The sequence below is a fragment of the Panthera uncia genome (genome assembly GCF_023721935.1).
Source record: "Panthera uncia isolate 11264 chromosome C1 unlocalized genomic scaffold, Puncia_PCG_1.0 HiC_scaffold_4, whole genome shotgun sequence".
NCBI classification, from domain to species: Eukaryota; Metazoa; Chordata; class Mammalia; order Carnivora; family Felidae; genus Panthera; species Panthera uncia.
This window is the reverse complement of record NW_026057585.1, coordinates 75,940,679-75,959,532: the sequence shown is the minus strand read 5'-3', so window position 1 is coordinate 75,959,532 and position 18,854 is coordinate 75,940,679. Positions and strand designations below refer to the sequence as shown.

Genomic DNA, 18,854 nt, shown 5'->3' with positions numbered 1-18,854 from the left:
GATTTTTCTGTGCAAAGCTCCACTTCTAAATGAATGCTTGTGGGTCACCTGGCTTGCTCAAGACTCCCCCTGTAGAATTCCAACACAAACTGTTTTCTGAGGGAAGGAAAAGTTGTCTGGGGATTCTCCTGTTCTAGAAACAAACAGGAGGCTAAATGGGACAAACAGGGAAAATGGAGAAGGGAACAACAAAAGGAGGAAGAAAAAAGGAGCACAGTTCTCTTTTGTTTAAACAAAGTGATCCAAACTCATTTGCTTAGGGGCCTTCAGAGCTTAGGGGCCCACAAAGGCAGAGAGAATGGGCAACGTTCCTACCTGCAGGATAAATATCTAGGAGAATTCCTCTTCGCTGCTAAAAGGATAGGTTGGTCACACAGATTTTACTTCTTGAAAGAGAGAGAGAGAGAGAGAGAGAGAGAGAGAGAGAGAGAGAGATGGACCAACCCAGGGGCTATTTTTCCCACATTCTCTCTGGCTTCTACCCTGGTAATCTAGGTTACCCTTTATGCTGCCCTGAGATATAAATAGCATTCATTTCCTTTCTCAGGCCAGACAGATTCTAATGCTGTCTTCTGGGTCCAGGGGCAAAAATACTCATGGCGCATCTCATTCTAAATCTGAGTTATTACAAAGCTGCCTCACTTTGAATCAGCCATGGAATAAGAAAACCACTTCAAAAGACCAACATTTGAGTGTTATTACCACTTCGTTAAATTAGCCCAGAAGAGCACCCAATGGGACTTCTGAGTAGTTCTTTCCCTTTCTAGCACATGTCTCAGAATCTTCCAGAACACAGCTCCAGGTCTTTGCCCAATCTCTACCAAACTTGGCCTGACACCCCCAAATTCAGCAGAGACAAATCAAAGAATGGACATTTGGGAGAGAAGCATCAAAGTGAGCTCTTTCCTTTCTCTACCAAAACAAAGGTGAGATGTGAAGACCAGATTCCCCTGGCCGCCAAATTACCTAGGCCTTTGAGGTACTCTTATCCCTTTGGCTCACCCTATAAGGACCACTGCCCTGCTGGGCTAACCCTACACTCTTACCTCAATGTATGGACTGTCAGCTCCTTGAGGGAGCCTTGTTTCTCCTAAAGTACATCACAAATAGCATTTGTAAGCAGCCTTTCGCCTCAGGTTGGTTCCTCAGGCTATCAGGAAGTGGGTATTTTGATCATACGCGTATAGAAAGAACCAAATCCACTACCTGTTTCCCTTGGCGCCCGGACTATCCAGAACGTCAGAGGAGGCCCCAAAAGTTTCTCCTACCTGTTGTAGAAGATGTGACTCTCCTCTGAGGCCAAAGCAACTTTGGAAGCAGAGATGAGAGGCAGAACTGGGGGCTTGGTACCATCTCTTACCAGTTTTCACATGATTCATTTGGCAATTTCAATTAACTTAAATTGCATTTAAATGAACTTAATTTATAAATGAGTAATCTATAAATTAAACTTAAATTAAAACTTAGCACTTTAGTGTAACCCCACTTACTGTAGGTTATTATGATGGGGCCAAATCATTTTAGACTAAAAATAAAACCAAAACCTTGACGACAATTCCTCACCGGCATGTGACTAGGTTTTGTTTTTTGAAAGCAAAAGAAAGATTGTGAGATCCCTGCGCGTTTATCACCCAGGGGCAGATAACAGGCTTCAGAGCTGTCCTGACTTCTCACAGAAGACCTTTCTCTCCACGTAGGGAATGAAGCACTCCAGCAACCTGGCCCTGGCATGCTGGCTGAGAAAACACAACCCGCCTCTTTCTGCTGCCACTGGGCCTGTTCTTAATGGTAAGCTCTCACCTGTCCCAGCACCACAGCCCAGGATGTCATGGGAACTGAAGCGACAGCTGTCTCAAGATCAAGTCCTTCAAGTGAGCTGAGATAAGCCCCAGAAAGATGCAAACTATCAGCACCATCAGGCGCTTCAAACGCCTCTTGTGGCAGCTGCAATGAAGGAAAAGCATAAGCACTGAGGAAGTCTTTCGCTCACCCAATTTCCTCTCGTTTTACAAACTTTGTGCAACGTGCTATCCGCACCCCACCCCCGACGCCCCAGCCCCTCATAGTTTCCAAGCCTTATAAGAGCAAGTGGAGTGCTGGCCCACACTTACACAGCCACTTGACAGACTCTTCATCTCTCGCAGATGGCTGAGAAAGGAGGCACGAATGGGTACCAGTGGTCATGCCAAAGCTCTCACGTAACTGGAGCCGCATGGGCACACCCAGGGAAAAAACATACCAGGGAGCCCGTGCAGAAAATCAAGGGGCTGTTCAGAAAATACAGGTCTGCAGGTCCTCCCAAAGCACCAGACTGACGCAAACTTCAGCCCTGGGCCTCTTGCTTTCCAAAAGACAACCTCCTGTTCAACAATTGGCTTTCTGTGCTGCACAATACTACCAACTAAGGGCTGGGTGGAAAAAATCTAGTCCCTTTCACCTGTAACCTCATCCTGGCCTCCAGTCCCACGGTGAAGAGGGCTCTCTTGGACCCCGGATCTGTGCACAGCCCCATCACACGGGCCAAAGACTGACAAGAGAGCCAGGCAGCCCAATACACACACCATTCCTCGCCCAAAGGAAGGCTCGGTCATGGAGAGCGCACCCCCAACACAGGCCAACCTCGGAAGGTCAGGATGGAGAAACTGAGGCTCAGAGAGAGGCAGCGACTGGCTCCAGGGCACACAGCGAGTCGGGAACGGCGCTCTATTACAACCTCAGCCTCCAGATTCCGGGGTACCACACAGCCGTCCGCCTGCCCTCACCACGCCGGCTAAGAATAACATCCCCTCGGAACTTCAGCCCCAGCGTTCCCGCCCCCGAAGGGCCAGGACCTTGGTCATTGCCCCGCGCGTCCACCGGCCAAACCGCAGACCCTGCCCACCCGCGGGCCGGGCCCGCCGCCGCCGCCCCCGACCCAGAGGCCCAACCCAGGTTCCCACAGCCCGCCAAAGACCTGCAGAGTCGCACTCCCGAGAGCCTGAGGCGGCGGACATTTCCCAGCCAGTTTCTTCAAGCTCTTCATCACGCCGCTCGCACCGCCCCGCCCGCGCTGCCCGCTCCGCCCCCAGAAGGGCCCGCCCCCGCGTGCCACCTCCACCAATCGAAGGCCGATACTCTCCATAGCCCCGCCCCCCAACAATAATGAGACCGCCCCCGCAGCCGCACTTCCTCCAATCTCCACCGCCCCTTTCGAGACGGATACCTGCCTCCGCCAATTCCGGCGCATGGCGGCCGGGGGCCCGGGGCGGAGTTCCAACCGAGCGGCGTGGGCGGATCGGGCTCCAGCCGGGTGCACCTGTATACCGACAGCCACAGGAATTCAGGATCCGGGGTCGCCGGGTCGCAACCTGTGGCAGGGAAAAGGAGGGAATGCTGAGCCACGGGCTTGAAGAGCCAGTTCCACCTCTGCATGACTGTATGCCGGTGAGCAAATCGCTCAGCCTTTCCGGAGAGTCTCCAAGCCTATTTCCCGGAGCACTGGCTGCATCTGGGATTCAAATGTAATAATAAATGTGGAAAAAGAAAAAAGTGCCCTTCCAAGCTAGACCCGCGCTACTCCCCGTGGTAACTATGTGCTAAGGTGTGTGCTTCATATGTGTATTACTCCTTAATCCTCACAACTAAGTGTAGGAAGTGAGGAACTATTATCCCATGGCAGCAGAGACCGTAAGTCTTAGGTCGCAGAGCGAGAGGCACAGTGGGAACTCAAATAGCTGTCAGTACTAGGGAGTGGGTTGGGTGCTTTAATTGCCCATAATCTCCGTCAGCAACTTGTAAGCTACTCCTAGTAAAAACACACTCTAGGTAAAAATAGTGTGTTTGCTATGAGATATGCCTTCAAGACAGGTCCTCTCAAGACAAGACCTCTGGTTCCCCTTTAACAGATGGCCACCTCTTCCTGGAAATTCTTGAGTGCTTCTGCCTCTCACTCAAACCCACTTCTGTCTGGGCCCTGAATGCTTTTGGTCTCCTATGCTATCTTGCCTGCTCTTCTTGTAAAACTGCATGAACCTGACCGAACCGAATTGGATTTGCAGGGACATCATAAATGGAGAAACTTGGGTTCCAGGCCCCAGTATGGCACCGGCAGAAATAGCTTTTAAGTTCTTTTCAGTATTTGCTTAGTGTTAATCCATATTGGGCCTCATCTAATCCTCATAAACCTCTTGGAGTAGTAGGTAAGGCAGGTTCATATCATTGTACAAATGACAAAGCCAAGACCTAAAGAAATAAAATACACTGTTCACATTCACAACTAGGAAGTGGCAGAGCTGGGATCTGAACTGAAATCTCTGGACCCCGGGGGCATGGGTTAGAGCCTGGGGTTCCAAATCCCGTCCCATCAATTCAATTGAGGAATGACCTTGGGCAAGTTACTTACCTTCTCTATGTCAGTTTATTCATCTATAAACAGCATATCTACTCTTTAGTATTGCTCAAGGGACAGAACAGGAGAATATGGTTGGTGTGCATGGTCCAGATGTCTAGAAAAATGTCTGGCACATAGTAGGTGCTCAGTTAGGGTTCTCTAATTCTTTTCTCTAATTGAGGTCTCTTGACCAAGGCACTTCTACTCCCTGGCCTTTTGTGCTGCACGTTATCCACCAGGGACCGGGTGGAGAAAACCTAGTTCCTCTCACCTTTCACCTCAACCCTCATCCTGGACTCCAGTCCCTTTATCTGTAAAAGGCAAGGGTTGGGCTGGTAGGCACCCAAGGCTTCACCAGTGAGAGTCCCCTTCTTACCCAGGCCCCTCCCTGAGGGAGTCCACGTCATGATGACTACTCAGGGAACTTGATTCAGTGCAGTGTCCCTGCTGGCTATCCCAGGTGTGGTCCCCAGAAGGCAGAGCAGGTAAAGGGACTGATAGACAGATACGTAAGCCTAAAAGAGCAAAGTCATCCTTGACTCCTCTCTCTCCAGACTCACAGCCAGGCACCAAGCTCTGTTCTTCATTTCAACACATATCTATGAAGTGCCTCCTGAGTGCCAGGCACTGTTCGAACCACTGGGGTAAAGTTATGAACACAACCCAAACTCACTGCCCATGTGGTACCTGCATTCTCTTCAATTCGATCTCCGGTGCACCCTCTCCTCTCCATCCCTAGCCCAAGCCTCAGTTTTTATGCCGGAACCCCTGCAATGCACTCCCGGTGAGCTCCCTGCTCTAGTCTCTCCCCTTTGGAACCAGTTGCCAGAGGAACTTTTCCTTCATGCAAATCCTACCTTGTCATTCCTAGGTTTAAAACTCTTACAGCTCCCCACAAGCTGTAGGGCAAAGTCCAAGGTCTTTGTTGGTTGTTTAAAACCCTTCTTGAGCTGTCTCTGCTGGCCTCGGCTGGCTCAGCTCTCTCCACACCCTCCTATCTCCAAGTTCAATCCCATTCAACAACCTGCTCTTCCTTCTGACAGCCATCTCCCCCTTGTTGCCTGCCTGGGAAAAACCTTGTTCATCTTTCAGGTCTTGGCTTACATATCACCTCCTCCATGAAGCCTTTCTTCACTGAGCCGTTTCTATGGGATAGGAAACACTTTTGTAAAAGATTCTGCATCAAAACACAAGAGCAAGGGGCGCCTGGGTGGTTCAGTCAGTTGAGCGTCCAACTCTTGATTTCGGTTCAGGTTGAGATCTCACGGTTCGTGGGTTCAAGCCCCATATCAGGCTTCATGCTGGTAGTGTGGAGCCTGCTTGGGATTCTCTTTCTCCCTCTCTTTCTCTCTCTCTCTCCCCCTCCCTTCTCTAAAAATAAATAAACTTAAAAAATGTTTTCATAGCATTAAACACACACACACACACACACACACACACACACACACACACAAGCTCAGCTCTTCTGGAGGACACTATGTAGTCCTGTCTAATCCTGGCTCCATAGTTTACCAGCTGTGTACTCAGGCAAGACACTCAGCCTCCCCAAGCCTCAGTTTCCTTGTCTGTAAAATGGAGACATTGCTAATACCAACCTTGTAAGGTATGGTAAGGAAAATAAGATAATGTGCAAAAAGTTCTCAGAACAGCATCTAACACACACTGAGTCAACAATGAATGTTAGCTAAGTTACGGGCCCTCTTGTACAAAAGGAAGAAACAGGTTTTGAGCTCCTAGTATGTGCTGGGCACTTTCACATGTATTTTCCCATTTAATTCTCACTGCTCCATGAGGAAGATATTCTTTACAAGTCTACAAAACCAAGGTTCAGAGAGATGAGGTGGTTTGCCCCAAGACACATCATCAGCAAAGATAGGTTTCAAATGCAAGGGGCTGTGCAGCTTAAAAGTCCATGTTCTTTGCTGTTATTACTATTATTACCCCTCCTACATCTACTAATAATAATCATAAATTGAGTTATCCTTATTAGTTGAACCTTTGGAGGCAAATTTCCCCCTGTTTGTAGAATAAACTTCAAACCCCTTAACCAGGCATTCAAGGGTTTGTAATCTTGTTTCTACTTCCTTATCCCACATACCCCAGCTTACATCCAAAGCCAGTCCCCTTTCTGGCATACCAGGCAAATTAAGTTGGAGCCCCCCAGACATTTAGACCACGATGGAAGGGAAGCCCCCACCCCCCGCCGTCATTCCTACAGAGACAAGATGTTAGCTGGAAAGGAAACAAATAATGGTGTTGGGTATACACCTAAGCCCAGTACCTGGTGACTGAGATTTACGTGTTCTGTGGCTAATTCTCTGCTCTGTACAAACTCTCCTTTACCTGCCTAGCTGAAATCCTGATCTATACAAGTTCTGCCCCAGAGGCCACTAACCTCTCATTGCTAAGCCAAAACTAGACCATTTCCTCAGCTGCCGTGGGAGACAGAGCAAGGGTCAAGAGCAGATGAGCCCATATGCCCAGCTGTGGTTGCCAGAGAGACGGAAGATAGGCCTCTAGGAGTTGCTGACCCTGCTAACTTATAAAAGATTCTGCATCAGAATCACAGCCCACCCAGCCTAGAGCCGGGAGGACAAAGGGGGCTCCGCTCAGGTTTAGAAATGGGAAGCCAGAAATGCAAACCCATGGTTGGCTCATGGCCTGAGGGCACTGTGGCCTCAGGCCAGCAGCATTGAGAGGGCACAGAAACTGTGGAGCGTGAGTCCAAAGGATGGAAAGTCAACTGGCAGTGGGTAGGTCAGTGCCCAGCCATACCTCCCGCCCCACCCCAGAGAGCCTGGAGTCTTACCTACCTGGACAGGCGCTGGCAACTTCTTGGAGGAACATCCTGGTGTGTGAACCAAAAGGTAGCTGGAATACGAGGCTGAGCTCTGCAGTGTCCAGCTGGACAGTCACATCTGAGCCTGCACAGAGGAGGTGGGAATTGAGCCCTTGGCCTCCAGAACTACCGAGGCTGGCATCCCCAGAATGGAGAATCAGCAGCCCAAGATCCCAAAGCCCTGTTAGCCCTTAAGCAGTTCACTAAAGGCTGCTGCTGGGTGGTAAAGAAACCTCTACACTCTCAGCTCCAAATTAACATCCTCCCCACTCTGCAGGGGGGTACGGATCAGGGCTCTAACAGCCAGTAAGCCTCCCCACAAGAGTGCTAGATGGCGCTGGACGGGGACAAGTTCTCTGACCTGTTGTCTACCCATCCCTGAGCAGAAGGGAATATGCACATAGAAGCAGACGAGAGGGGCTGTCTGGGTCTAGCTGACTACGTCAGGCATGTGCCGGGTACTGGGAATACCATGGTAAGGGGAATGGACACGGCCTGTCTGCGAGGAGCTAGACTGTGGAGGGTGTCCTGCTCATCGCAGAACCCCCCCCAGCACCCTGTAGGCTCATGGCGAGCACCCACAAATGCGCTTAACTAATGAATGAGCAGGAGCAATCTAGCAGAGTGATCAAGACTGTGGGCTCTACAGTCTGGACTCTGAGTGTGAATCCCGGTTCCGCCACTTACTAAGTTAGTTTGTTTCTCTAGGCTTCAGTTACCTTGTCCACAAAATGGGGATGGGAAAACAGGGACGGCTTCATGGAGTTGTGGTGGGGAAGCATCGTATGGTGTATGTAAAGCTCTTAAGATAGTGCCTGACACAAGATACTCATTGACTGAATATTCATTTCTGTTGTTACTACTACGGCTCTACTACAGTCTAGCAGAGAAGGCAAGCATTAAATAGGTCACTACAAATAATTAAATCACTGAAGGTGGCAAGGGCACCTGGGTGGCTCTGTCGGTTGTGCATCCAGCTCTTGGTTTCCGCTCGGGTCATGACCTCCCAGTTTGTGAGTTCGAGCCCTGTGTCGGGCTCTGCACTTAAGTGTGGAGCCTGCTTGGGATTCTCTCTCTCCCTCGCTCTCTGCCCCTCCCCCACTCACTCTGTCTCTGTCCCTGTCCCTCTCAAAATAAATAATCTTAAAAAAGAAACTTTAGGGGCGCCTGGGTGGCGCAGTCGGTTGAGCGTCCGACTTCAGCCAGGTCACGATCTCGCGGTCCGTGAGTTCGAGCCCCGCATCAGGCTCTGGGCTGATGGCTCGGAGCCTGGAGCCTGTTCCCGATTCTGTGTCTCCTCTCTCTCTGCCCCTCCCCAGTTCATGCTCTGTCTCTCTCTGTCCCAAAAATAAAATAAAAAACGTTGAAAAAAAAATTTAAAAAAAAAAAAAAAAGAAACTTTAGGGGTGCCCGTGTGGCTCAGTCAGTTAAGCGTCCGACTTTGGCTCAGGTCCCAATCTCACGGCTCGTGAGTTAGAGCCCCGTGTCGGGTTCTCTGCTGACAGCTCAGAGCCCGCTTTGGATTCTCTGTCTCCCTCTTTTCTCTCTGTCCCTCCCCCTCTTGTGAGCACGCGCTCTCTCTCTCAAAAATAGATTAAAAAATCTTCTTTTAGGGGCTCCTGGGTGGCTCAGTCGGTTGAGCGTCCGACTTCGGCTCAGGTCATGATCTCACGGTCCGTGAGTTCGAGCCCCGCGTAGGGCTCTGTGCTGACAGCTCAGAGCCTGGAGCCTGCTTCGGATTCTGTGTCTTCCTCTCTCTCTGACCCTCCCCCCATTCATGCTCTGTCTCAAAAATAAACAAACATTAAAAAAAAAATTTTTTTTTAAATCTTCTTTTAATTTAAAAAAACTTAAAAAAAAATCACTGTGGGTGACAGAGAGCCGTCAAGGATGAGAAAAAGGAATGTGTATCTTCGAGGCACAACTTCGGGAGGCTCAACTAAAGCTTCCTGGAAGAAGTAAAGTGTGAACTGAAGCCCCGAAGGATGGGTTGGCTAAGTGAAAAGAGGTGTGGGGGCTCTCAGAAAGAGGGAGCCACATGTGCAGGGGCTCCGCGGCGGGATCATGTCATGCTGGAAGGTGATGGAAGCAATCCAGAAGATTCTAAGCACAGCAAGAGAGGAGGGGGGGGGATGGGCGGGCCTGATCCTACAGCGTTTTGCTTGCCATGGTAAGGACATCAGAGAGTGTTCCTCACACCATTCTCTCAGTGGATCCTGCCCTAACTAACTGCCACTCACGCTGAAAAGACCACTCACCGAGAATGTAGAGTTCACCATCCAGGGACACTGTGGGGAGGGAAATGAAAACGGCTTTAGCAATTGAGCACTCCAGCCGCTACCAGGGCAGAAATGACCCGGGGGCCCAGAGGAGAGGGACTCACACCACCCAGCCCCTGTGGCACCTTCTTCCAGCGTGAAATCCCGTGAGACCGGCACTATCTGGTCCAAAGAGACATCGTCCCCGGTAATGGCCATCCTCCGGTGCGTGTACAGGAAGAGACTAAGGGCAGGAAGCAGAGGTGAAGACAGGGCCCACCGGCCACCCCTCAGGCTCATCGTGGGGGCCTTGGCCAAGTGCTCACACTCCCTCCTTGGTCCCTAGGATCGTGCTGGTGGTGCCCTGCTCTGCACAATCCTCGTGCCTTCTCTGTCCACGGTGCCCATCAGAGACTGCCGTTCTACAGATAGGTCATCAAAGCTGAACTTGGCTCATTTTGGGGTGCCTCTGCTTTGTCAGTGAAGCACATGCGTGATCTAGCTGTAGCGTGTGACAGCAACACCATAACCTCAGCCACCCCTTCCCTCTCTGACCACAGTTTTGCTATCTGTAAAGTCAGGGTGGTAGGTTAGAAAATGTCGAGTGTCCCTCCCCCATCCCCTCAGCTCTGAGATCCTGAGGTTCACTTTTTGGCTCTGAGACCTTCGACAAGCATTTGTCAGTCTCTCTCCTTCTGTGTAATATGTGGGCATCGCTGGCAACATGTATTGGGTACAGGGGAGTAAAACAACTCGCTCACGATCATGTGGGTCAGAGGCAATAATACCTGGATTTGAACCCAGGCAGACAGGCCATGCAACTCAAGATCTGGACCAGAACATTCAGCTGTCTCTGCTTGACAAGTTTCTCCAACAGGTTTTGAGGATTAAGTGAGCCCAATACACAGGAAGGGCTTAGAATATAGTGTTCAAAACATAGGAGTGATCATTATTCTAATTAATCTAGAAGACTTAGGCTCTGCCCCAGAAGGATGGCTGAAGCCCAGCTGGAGGATACAGTGAAGAATAACCCCATGGCCCAACAGGCAAGGACCAAACCCCTCACTCACGCGTGTTCCTGGCCACCATGTTTCAGGCGGTGGCGCACGAGTCCCAGGAGACGGCTCTGCCTGCTGTCTCCCTCACACAGCACACCTTGAACTGCCTGCTGCTCGGGGTCAAGGAAAAACCAAAACAAAACCGGAGGCCAGGCCTCTGCCAACCCAGCCCAGCCCACCTTCCCTGCCCTTCCCTTGCTCACCCAGATGCACTGTGACCTTAGGCAAGTCACTTCACCTCTCTGACCCTTCCTTATCTGTGAAATGGGGATAATAACCCCCAACGTCACAGCGGGTTGGGAGGATGACAGAGTATTTAAAGCACCGGGAGGAGTCTGATACTGAGCAAGCACGTAGTAAATACTAGCTTCCTTCTTTCCCGAAGGCACAGAGCAAGGGAGGAAAGCAGACAGGCACATAGACACGGTCCGGTCCACCTCCCAGGGTGAGGGCAGGCGCCGGGGCTGGGAGCTCAGTGCTGGGAAGGATATGATGATGCAATATTCCCCCTCAGCCAGGGTCTCCTGGATCGCCACAGACTGGTCCATGCTTGTCCCTGCTGAGCAGACACGCCCTGGGGAGAGGGGGGCAGATGGGAGCCCCCTTAGGTCAACAAGTTACCCAGGAGGTGATGGAGCTGCCTCAGAGGGCTGAGGGGCAAGGAGGAGAGCCCTTGTACAGAGAGAAGTTAGAGGAGGCCTGACCCTCCCCTTCCTCCTCCTTAGATGGGCCCTTTAGTTTCTAGGGAGAGGGGCCATCCCTTTGCCCCTGGTGGGATGTACAGTTTGTTGCACCACCCTTTGGAAAGGCGTCCGGTTGTTTCTGAGCGGGGTCTGGTCTATTTGTTGGAAGGCGGGTGCCTTGTCCCATTACTGGAGAGGGAGGCATGGTCCCACGGCTCCCGGGATAGGGCTCTGCCTCCCTTTTGGGGGAGCAGTATTAGCCCTGCTGGCACCTCTTTGGAGGGTGTCGGTGGTGCGTCTGCGTGGATTTGGGGGGAAATGTCCTGTTCTTCTTGGGAAGGGAAGGGAAGGGAAGGGAAGGGAAGGGAAGGGAAGGGAAGGGCAGGGCAGGGCCTCATCCTGGACAAGGACCCCAGTCCCGTTCCTCTTTCCCTAGAGACAGGAAAACACATCGCATTGCTCTTTGGCCCTCATCCCCGCCCAGCAGGCCTGATTGCATCAGCCACAAGCCAGGGGGTGTCCGGTTTTGACAGCTGCAGGACCAGGGTCTCAGCCCTCAGTCTGCCCACTCCCACCTGCCCAGCCCGGCCCTGGCTTCCCTGCTCCGCACCTGCTCCCAGCCCCCTGCCACTGCCTCCTACCTCCTGAGCTGTCACCGCTGAGGACGTAGGACACCAGGACACCGCGGCCCTGGCCGGCTAGTGACTACGTTTCCCAGGAGCCCGTGCGCCACAGGCTGGTCAGCCAGCCTGCAAGTCCCAGCATGCCCACACCAATCACGGGGGCGCTGGGGGGCTCGCCGCCTCCATTAACCCCTTAGGTCCTGGGGTACTCTGAGCTCCCCCTTCCTGATGACTGCTCTGTCACCCCAGCCCTCCAAGTCATGGGGCCAGAGCTCCCCGCCTAGCATCCTGAAGGAAGATGGCCATGTCTGCCTTACGGGGAAAAAAATAATGCATTTTCATTTTCTCCTCTATTCCAGCCTCAACTCCTTTCATCCAGGCTGGCCCGCTCTGGCCTCTACTGGAACTCTTTCTCCCCAGATAACTACCCTGACAACTTTGGGGTCTTCCCATTCAGTGGGGGGTCGGGAAGGAAGTTCTGTTTTTCCAGATGAACCCTAGCCTCTCCTTGGGATTAGTGCTGAAGCCCTGCCCCCTTGGAGGGCACCAAGTTCAGGCCGAGGCCCTGGGAAGGAGAAGTGAGGATCCTGGAGCCCATGCTATGGACCTGATAAATCCCTGTCACGAAAGATACAGCTGTAGGAGTCAGAGCTGGGGGTGGGACTGGGGGCTTGCAGGGCCTACAGAGTCTCCCTAGCTGCTGCTCCCCAGTTCTTCTGGGCCCAGCTAGGGGAGCAGGAAGGGAGCAGGGCAGAGTGGAGGAACAGCAGCGTGGCCACAGCCGTGGCCCTGTGGAGGGGCCCTCCTAGTGACCCTTGGGGCAACCGGGTTGAAGTGAAGATTCCCATCCAGCTGGAGAAGCTGAGGCTTGGCAGGACTCCTGGTAGCAGGGCTGAGCCACTGTCCCGCGACAGCCAGGGGTCCCAGCCACATAGGCCGCAACAAAGCCTGAGCTGGACCAGTTCAGCTGCAAGAAGAAATGGGACCATTCATACTCTGCTTGCCCCTCCCCTGCCACTCACCGAGGCAGGAAGTGTAAAGTGGGCCATGGGCTGAGCTGAACCTCCCGGGACCCCCAGCTCCCTCTCCACGAGCTCAGCCGGTCAGTCCCCAGAGAACATACGGGGTGACCAGAAACGAGGAAGCATGTCATGGAGACTTGGAAGATCCCAGCTGCCACCCTGGATCTGGTATGATGTAGAGCTGAGAGGGTCGAGCATGCTGGGCCCCAGGCAGCCGGGCTCCGGCCAGGTCTAGCTCTGGCCAGTTTTGGCTGCTTGACCCACTGTGCCCCAGCGGGAGATGAAAGGCCTATAGTTCTGAGGAAGGACAGCACTCCAAGGGCCCACCTCACAGGAGTCCCAGCCCTCAGGGCACAGCTTCCTGCCCTCTGAAGCAGTCACCACCTTGGCAGGAGAAGGTGGCACAGATTTTCCCCTGTAAGAGAAAGTGGAGGGAAGGCTGAGGGGCGGGCAGCTCTGCTCAGACTGGATGTAGAGCGAACACTGGACGGAGGCAGGGCTGAAGCCCCATGTGGCTGTCCCACTGCCCCCAGCCCTCTTCCTGCCTCTGCCTTCCAGAGCAGGCAGGTGGGAAGCAGACACTCACGTTTCCCTTGGGGGCTGGCTCCTTGGTGGTCACCAGGAGCTAAGTGGGAAGCAGCTAGTCCTCTGGGACGGTCAGGTGGCCTAGGCCTGGGAGCAGAACAGGGATGCCTGGGGAAGTGCTGTGACACTCTGCTACAGGGTGGGGTGGGGGGAGGTAACCCCTCTGCAGAGTCCCAGCCCCCATCCCAGAAAGGGCTTTGTGTGTGGGGACAGTCACGACCTGAAACCGCGACAGTGCTGCTACCCGGGACAAGCAGAGGAGCTTTGCTGGGCCTCCACGGAGACTGGAGAAAGGGGAGAGCTGGTAGGGAGAAGGGGGAAGGGAGAACTGGGAGGGGGAGGCTGGTGGGGTTGGGGCACCGAAGGTACAAAGCTCAGACTCAGGGAGTGATGAGGAGGGTAGATCTCAAACGTAAGGGTCAGCCTGACAAGGTAGAGAGGTTAGGGTGTGGCTAGAGGCTGGGGGTTGGTAAAAACAGCTCAGATTTGAGGGCCTTCCAAAGAGTGGGGTTCACAAGGGATACAGGAGTGCTGATCCATAGGGGCACCTGTCCCCCCATGTTTATAGCAGCACTTTCAACAATAGCCAAATTATGGAAAGAGCCTAAATGGCCATCGACGGATGAATGGATAAAGAAGATGTGGTTTATATATACAATGGAATACTACTTGGCAATGAGAAAGAATGAAATCTGGCCATTTGTAGCAATGTGGATGGAACTGGAGGGTATTATGCTAAGTAAAATAAGTCAGGCAGAGAAAGACAGGTACCATATGTTTTCACTCATATGGGGATCCCGAGAAACTCAACAGAAGACCAGGAGGGAGGGGAAGGGGGAAAAAAAATTACAGAGAGGGAGGGAGGCAGACCACAAAAGATTCCTAAATACTGAGAACAAACTGAGGATTGATGGGGGGGTGGGGGGAGAGGGGAAAGTGGGTGATGGGCATTGAGGAGGGCACCTGTTGGGGTGAGCACTCGGTGTTGTATGGAAACCAATTTGACGATAAATTACATATAAAAAAAACCAACAACTAAGAGTGGGGTTCAGAGTTGGGTGTTAGTGGGTGGGCAAGGCTCAGGGCTGGGGAGTGGCGGGGTGGGGCTCACAGCTCACAGGGGCGATGGGAGAAGCCAGAGCAGGGGCCATGGAGGAGGGGCTCTGGCCCCAGGCTGGCGGGGCTGCTCACCAGAGCCCAGTTCATTCAGGGCCCAGCAGAGTGAACCACTGCAGCACTGAGGACAGCGGGGGCCTGGGCTGGGACTGGTTTCATCTCCCCTGGGCCACGTGGCAGGAAGCACCGAGTTGAATCAGCTGGAAGAAGAGCATGCCGGGAGTCCAGGAGGAGCGGGGACAGCCAGTCCTGGGCCAGGCTCAGCCCCCTGCCCCAATCCCAACCAGCGGCTCCTTTCCCTCCTGCTCGGCATCTCTCGCAGCAGCTTACTGCATGCAGCTTCCTGCATGCAGTGTAAGCAACCCTCCCTCCTCCTGCAGCAGCCCCATCCCACGCCTCACCTCACGGTGGTGTTCCCCAGGCCTCCGGGTAGCACATCTCTCAGAAACAGTAGGAGCTGTGTCATATCTGCGGACAGCTTGAGACACTGTGGTTCCGTTCCCATGGGGTGAAGGCACCAGGGGGCTCTCTCCTCCTTTGTGTGCTGCTCACCTGGACAGGAGCAGGGGTCAGGTGACTGCTCGCCAGATTCTGGGCGACCAGTAAGACCAGCAGAAGGACTGGTAGGAGGAAAAGGAGAGAGGGGACCACTGCAGGGAGCAACCAGCTCAAGGGTCACAGGTCAAGGAAAGGTCAAATGAAAGAGGTCGTGAGGTCAGGGAAGAGAAGGGGCAGTCCCAGGGTCCAGCAACAGTCATGAGTTAGGGATGGTCACAGAGTCCAGGAAGGGCTGGGGTCCCTGGGCTGGGGACAGCTACCTCTGAGCAAAGCAACTCCATGACTACTGTTGGCCACAGATATCTTCTACTGAGGTCCTGCAGGGGCCAGAGAGAGTGAAGGACCCAGTTGAGGACTGCAAAGAGAGATCCCCATCATTGCCTTCCGCAGGTGAATAAACTGAGGCTGGGGAGCAGGAGAGGTCAACCTCTACGGAGAAAGGGACCAAGGGGCTGAATTTTTGCTTCCCGTAAGCCCTACAGTCAGAGTGACACTAAGGCAAGCACAAAGGGGCCTGGAGCCTAGTAACAGCCCCTCTGAGAGTGAATGTTGTTGTTGGCATGGCAACAGCAGCATCCTAGGCCCAAGGGGAGACAGAACCGGAGCAGGTGCAGTGACAGGGAAGAGACATCTGGTGCCTCTGATTGGGCTTCATTTGTGTCCAACATCAGAAGGTGCTGGGGGGAGATGGGCTTTCTCAGAACCCAGGGCAGAGAAACCCCAGGTCACAGAGAGGGCCCCAAATCAGGGCACACCTTGTCCGGGTTCTTCAGGGTTCAGATCCTACCCTGTTTCTAAACCAGAGCTGGGCCAAGGGCAGGAGGTAGGTCTTAGACACTGGAGATCTGGATCCTGGCTCTGCTTCCCCCAGTACTGAAAGATTAGACCTGGAAGAGTGTGCTAAGCCCAGTTCGGGTGTTTCCATGCAAGGCAGAAAACTGCTGCAGGTGAGAGAAGGGGGGGGGGGGCGTTATTTCCATCTTCTCCCCCAGCCCTGTGTTCCCAAGGCTCACAGGACATGCTTCCCTGACCTCATTCTTCCTTCAGTACTTCCATCTGTCTCTTTCCAGGGAAAGCCTGGAGCTAGAACCCCTCTCGGCTGGGGCCTTCCGGGCAGGGGTCTTGAATACACATCTGGGGCAGTGCTCACGATCCAGGGTGCTGAGGTGAAGCAGGATAGGATCTCCTGGCAATAGAGGTCACTTCTCTCTCTACCCTCACCTCTTCTAATTTTTTAAAAAATGTTTGTTACTTTACCTATTTATTTTTGAGAGAGACTATAAGCGGGGGAGGGGCAGAGAGAGAGAGGAAGACAGAGAATCCGAAGCGGGCTCCATGCTACCAGCACAGAGACGGATGCTGGGCTTGAACTCACGAACCATGAGATCATGACCTGAGCCGAAGTCAGACGCTTAACCAACTGAGGCACCCAGGTGCCGCTGTCTTCTTTTTGCAAGTAATCTCTACTGCCAACGTGGGGCTCAAACTCAAGACCTTGAGATCAAGAGTCGCATGTTCTAGTGATGGAGCCAGCCAAGCACCCCTCCCTCACCCCTTCCCAGCAGGTGTCCCCACGCCTCTCCCTCCCCTCCAACACCACAAGTGGGAAGCAGTTCTCCCAACAGCACCTCTCCAAGGGGATCTCAGCTTCCAAAGGTGAAGAGAAGGGCCCAGAGGCTCTACACAGATGTCTGTGTCCATGTGAAAGGAAGGGCCCAGGCATCCTGCACAGGCCTCTTTTCCTCCTCCCTGGGTTGGGTAGATGAGGCTGGAGGGACAGCCTGAGTGTGAGCTGGCCAGACACAGCAGAATCAGAAAGCCTGGCCGATAACCTCCTAATCTGCATTACTTTTGGCTTTGGTTTGTGCAATTCTCTATGGCTAGATAGAATATTCCTAATGATTCCCTGTGCCCCAGCCTCTCCCAGACATAGACCTACCTGCACACCTGAAGCTACGGAGGGCAGTGAACACGTGTGCATACGATGCAGCCCCTGGAATCATTGGTCAGCTCTGGGAATTCCTTCTGATGTTACGGGGGTGGGGGGGGGTGGGGGGGGTGGGACACACAGGGGCCACAGGCAGAAGGGAGCACAAGCCAAATGTTATCCAGACTGTAGCTGGAGGGAGAAATTAAAGCCAATTGGCAGCTTGGGCAGAGTGAAGGACCCCCGTCCCAAGGTCCCACTGGGACATGCCTACTCGTGTAGAGGAGAAACCTGGAAGGTAGAGAGGGCTCTCAGGAGTGATAGGAGGGCAGGGAGGCCTATGTCCTTCCAGAACCCACCTGGAATGGGAGAAGTCTGGCTGGCTGGTGGTGGAAAGGGTGGTGTGCGGGAAGAGGCTGCGGGTCCATTCTTACCGTGAGAACTTGGGAGGTGAAGCTGCTGGCAGGATCTGAACAATGAGGGGGAGCCATCATCCCAAGGACATATTAAATAGTGCAGAGGGAGGAGAAAAACCCCAGGAACCTTGCCCCTCACTCCTCTAACATACTGGTTACATTTTTAGGGTGCTCTCTTTGTAAAGCCTGCCAGGACAAGTTGACCCCAGCGAGAGGAACAGAAGACAACTGGAGGAAAGGGATGGCCCGTTGGGGCTGGACACAGACCGACTGGCTTTCCTCTGAGGCGGGAGTGAGGAGACTCCTGTTTCTGGGAGTTTCATCCCAGGATCAGCCGCTGGGTTCGGCAGCACCCGTGTGGGGGGCAAGCCCGGAACGAGTCTCCAGCCTGACCTTCTCTGATGAGCAGCCTCCCTCCTTAAAGAGGGAGTTGAGTCACCTGTTCTCAGCAGGAAGTGCCCTGGTAGAGGTTCAGACTCCATGTCTAAGGGAGAGATTCTCATAAGACTCGGGAACCAAGAATGGGATTCCGGGCATTTGTGAACCCTTTAGATGGTGTGTAAAATTACCTATGCACATGTATTTTCCTAGAGAGTCCACAGTTTTTATCTTCGTATTTCAGAAGGAATCTATGATCCTGGAAAGATTAAGGACTGCTGGTGTAAGCCAAGAGGGAGCAACCACACTCCTTCCCGAGCCTGGTCAGGGAGCTGAGATGAAGTCCAGATTCCAGGGAGTCCCCTGTGGGAGAACCACTTCTGATGGTTTGTGCTAATAGCTCTGTGCCCTCAGGGCTGGAGGTCGGCTGTAGGACTTTCTCCCTGTCCAGGAGGTTGTTATTGGGTCTCCGTACCTCTGGTTCTGCTCCCGTTCATGGTCTCACCTTCACCTAATTCTCAAGGTTTGTAAACCTAGCTGGGACACAGAAGGCGCTAAAAATATGTTTGGATGAAAGAAGAAAAGAATCCTTTGCTGCCGTGACAGGGAAGCGGCACATTTCCGCCAAGGCCTCTCTGGTGCAATTTGCATAAGGACCGCAGTCACCTAGGCAAAGGTGATAGCAGGACTCCCCAGGACCTGGCCCCACCTCCCCCCCACACGGTAAAATACAGGTTGTACTGACCCTGGAATCCAGGTACCCATTCCTAAAGAGGAGGTTCTGAGGGATGTGACAGTTGAAATGCAGCAGGTATATCCCCTGGGAGCCCCAGTGCTGCTGTCGCTCCAGCGGGAAGGCTGGAGGGACGGTCCCACCTGTTTCCCAGTGCCAAGGTTTTGTTTAACTCCCTTCCCAAACGGCAATGTCTGCTTGCACTTTGGGCCGGTTTTCAGTATTCGAGGTTTCTAGTTGCTCGATTAGGTTTAATTACCATGCATTCTGCTTCAGCAGCTCGAGCCCT

General features: G+C 53.1%; 1 protein-coding gene and 1 long non-coding RNA gene across 2 annotated transcripts in view; both read right to left on the bottom strand.

Moving 5' to 3' along the window:
* Positions 1–10,933, bottom strand: part of INPP5B (inositol polyphosphate-5-phosphatase B) — a 46,993-nt gene extending 36,060 nt beyond the window's left edge. Inside the window, 7 exon segments of the mRNA XM_049617450.1 lie at positions 2,954–3,041; positions 3,044–3,159; positions 3,162–3,347; positions 7,183–7,293; positions 9,467–9,496; positions 9,613–9,710; positions 10,537–10,933. Of these exon segments, the coding sequence (XP_049473407.1) occupies positions 2,954–3,041; positions 3,044–3,159; positions 3,162–3,347; positions 7,183–7,293; positions 9,467–9,496; positions 9,613–9,685 (604 nt within the window). The 5' untranslated portion in view covers positions 9,686–9,710; positions 10,537–10,933.
* An 82-nt stretch (positions 10,934–11,015) lies between these two features.
* On the bottom strand, positions 11,016–17,154 carry LOC125912754 (uncharacterized). Its single transcript, XR_007454820.1, has 4 exons — positions 14,955–17,154; positions 14,629–14,753; positions 11,849–13,524; positions 11,016–11,098 (listed from the first exon to the last, which is right to left on the bottom strand). It is a non-coding gene; the product is annotated as an uncharacterized LOC125912754 (long non-coding RNA).
* Positions 17,155–18,854: the final 1,700 nt, after the last annotated feature.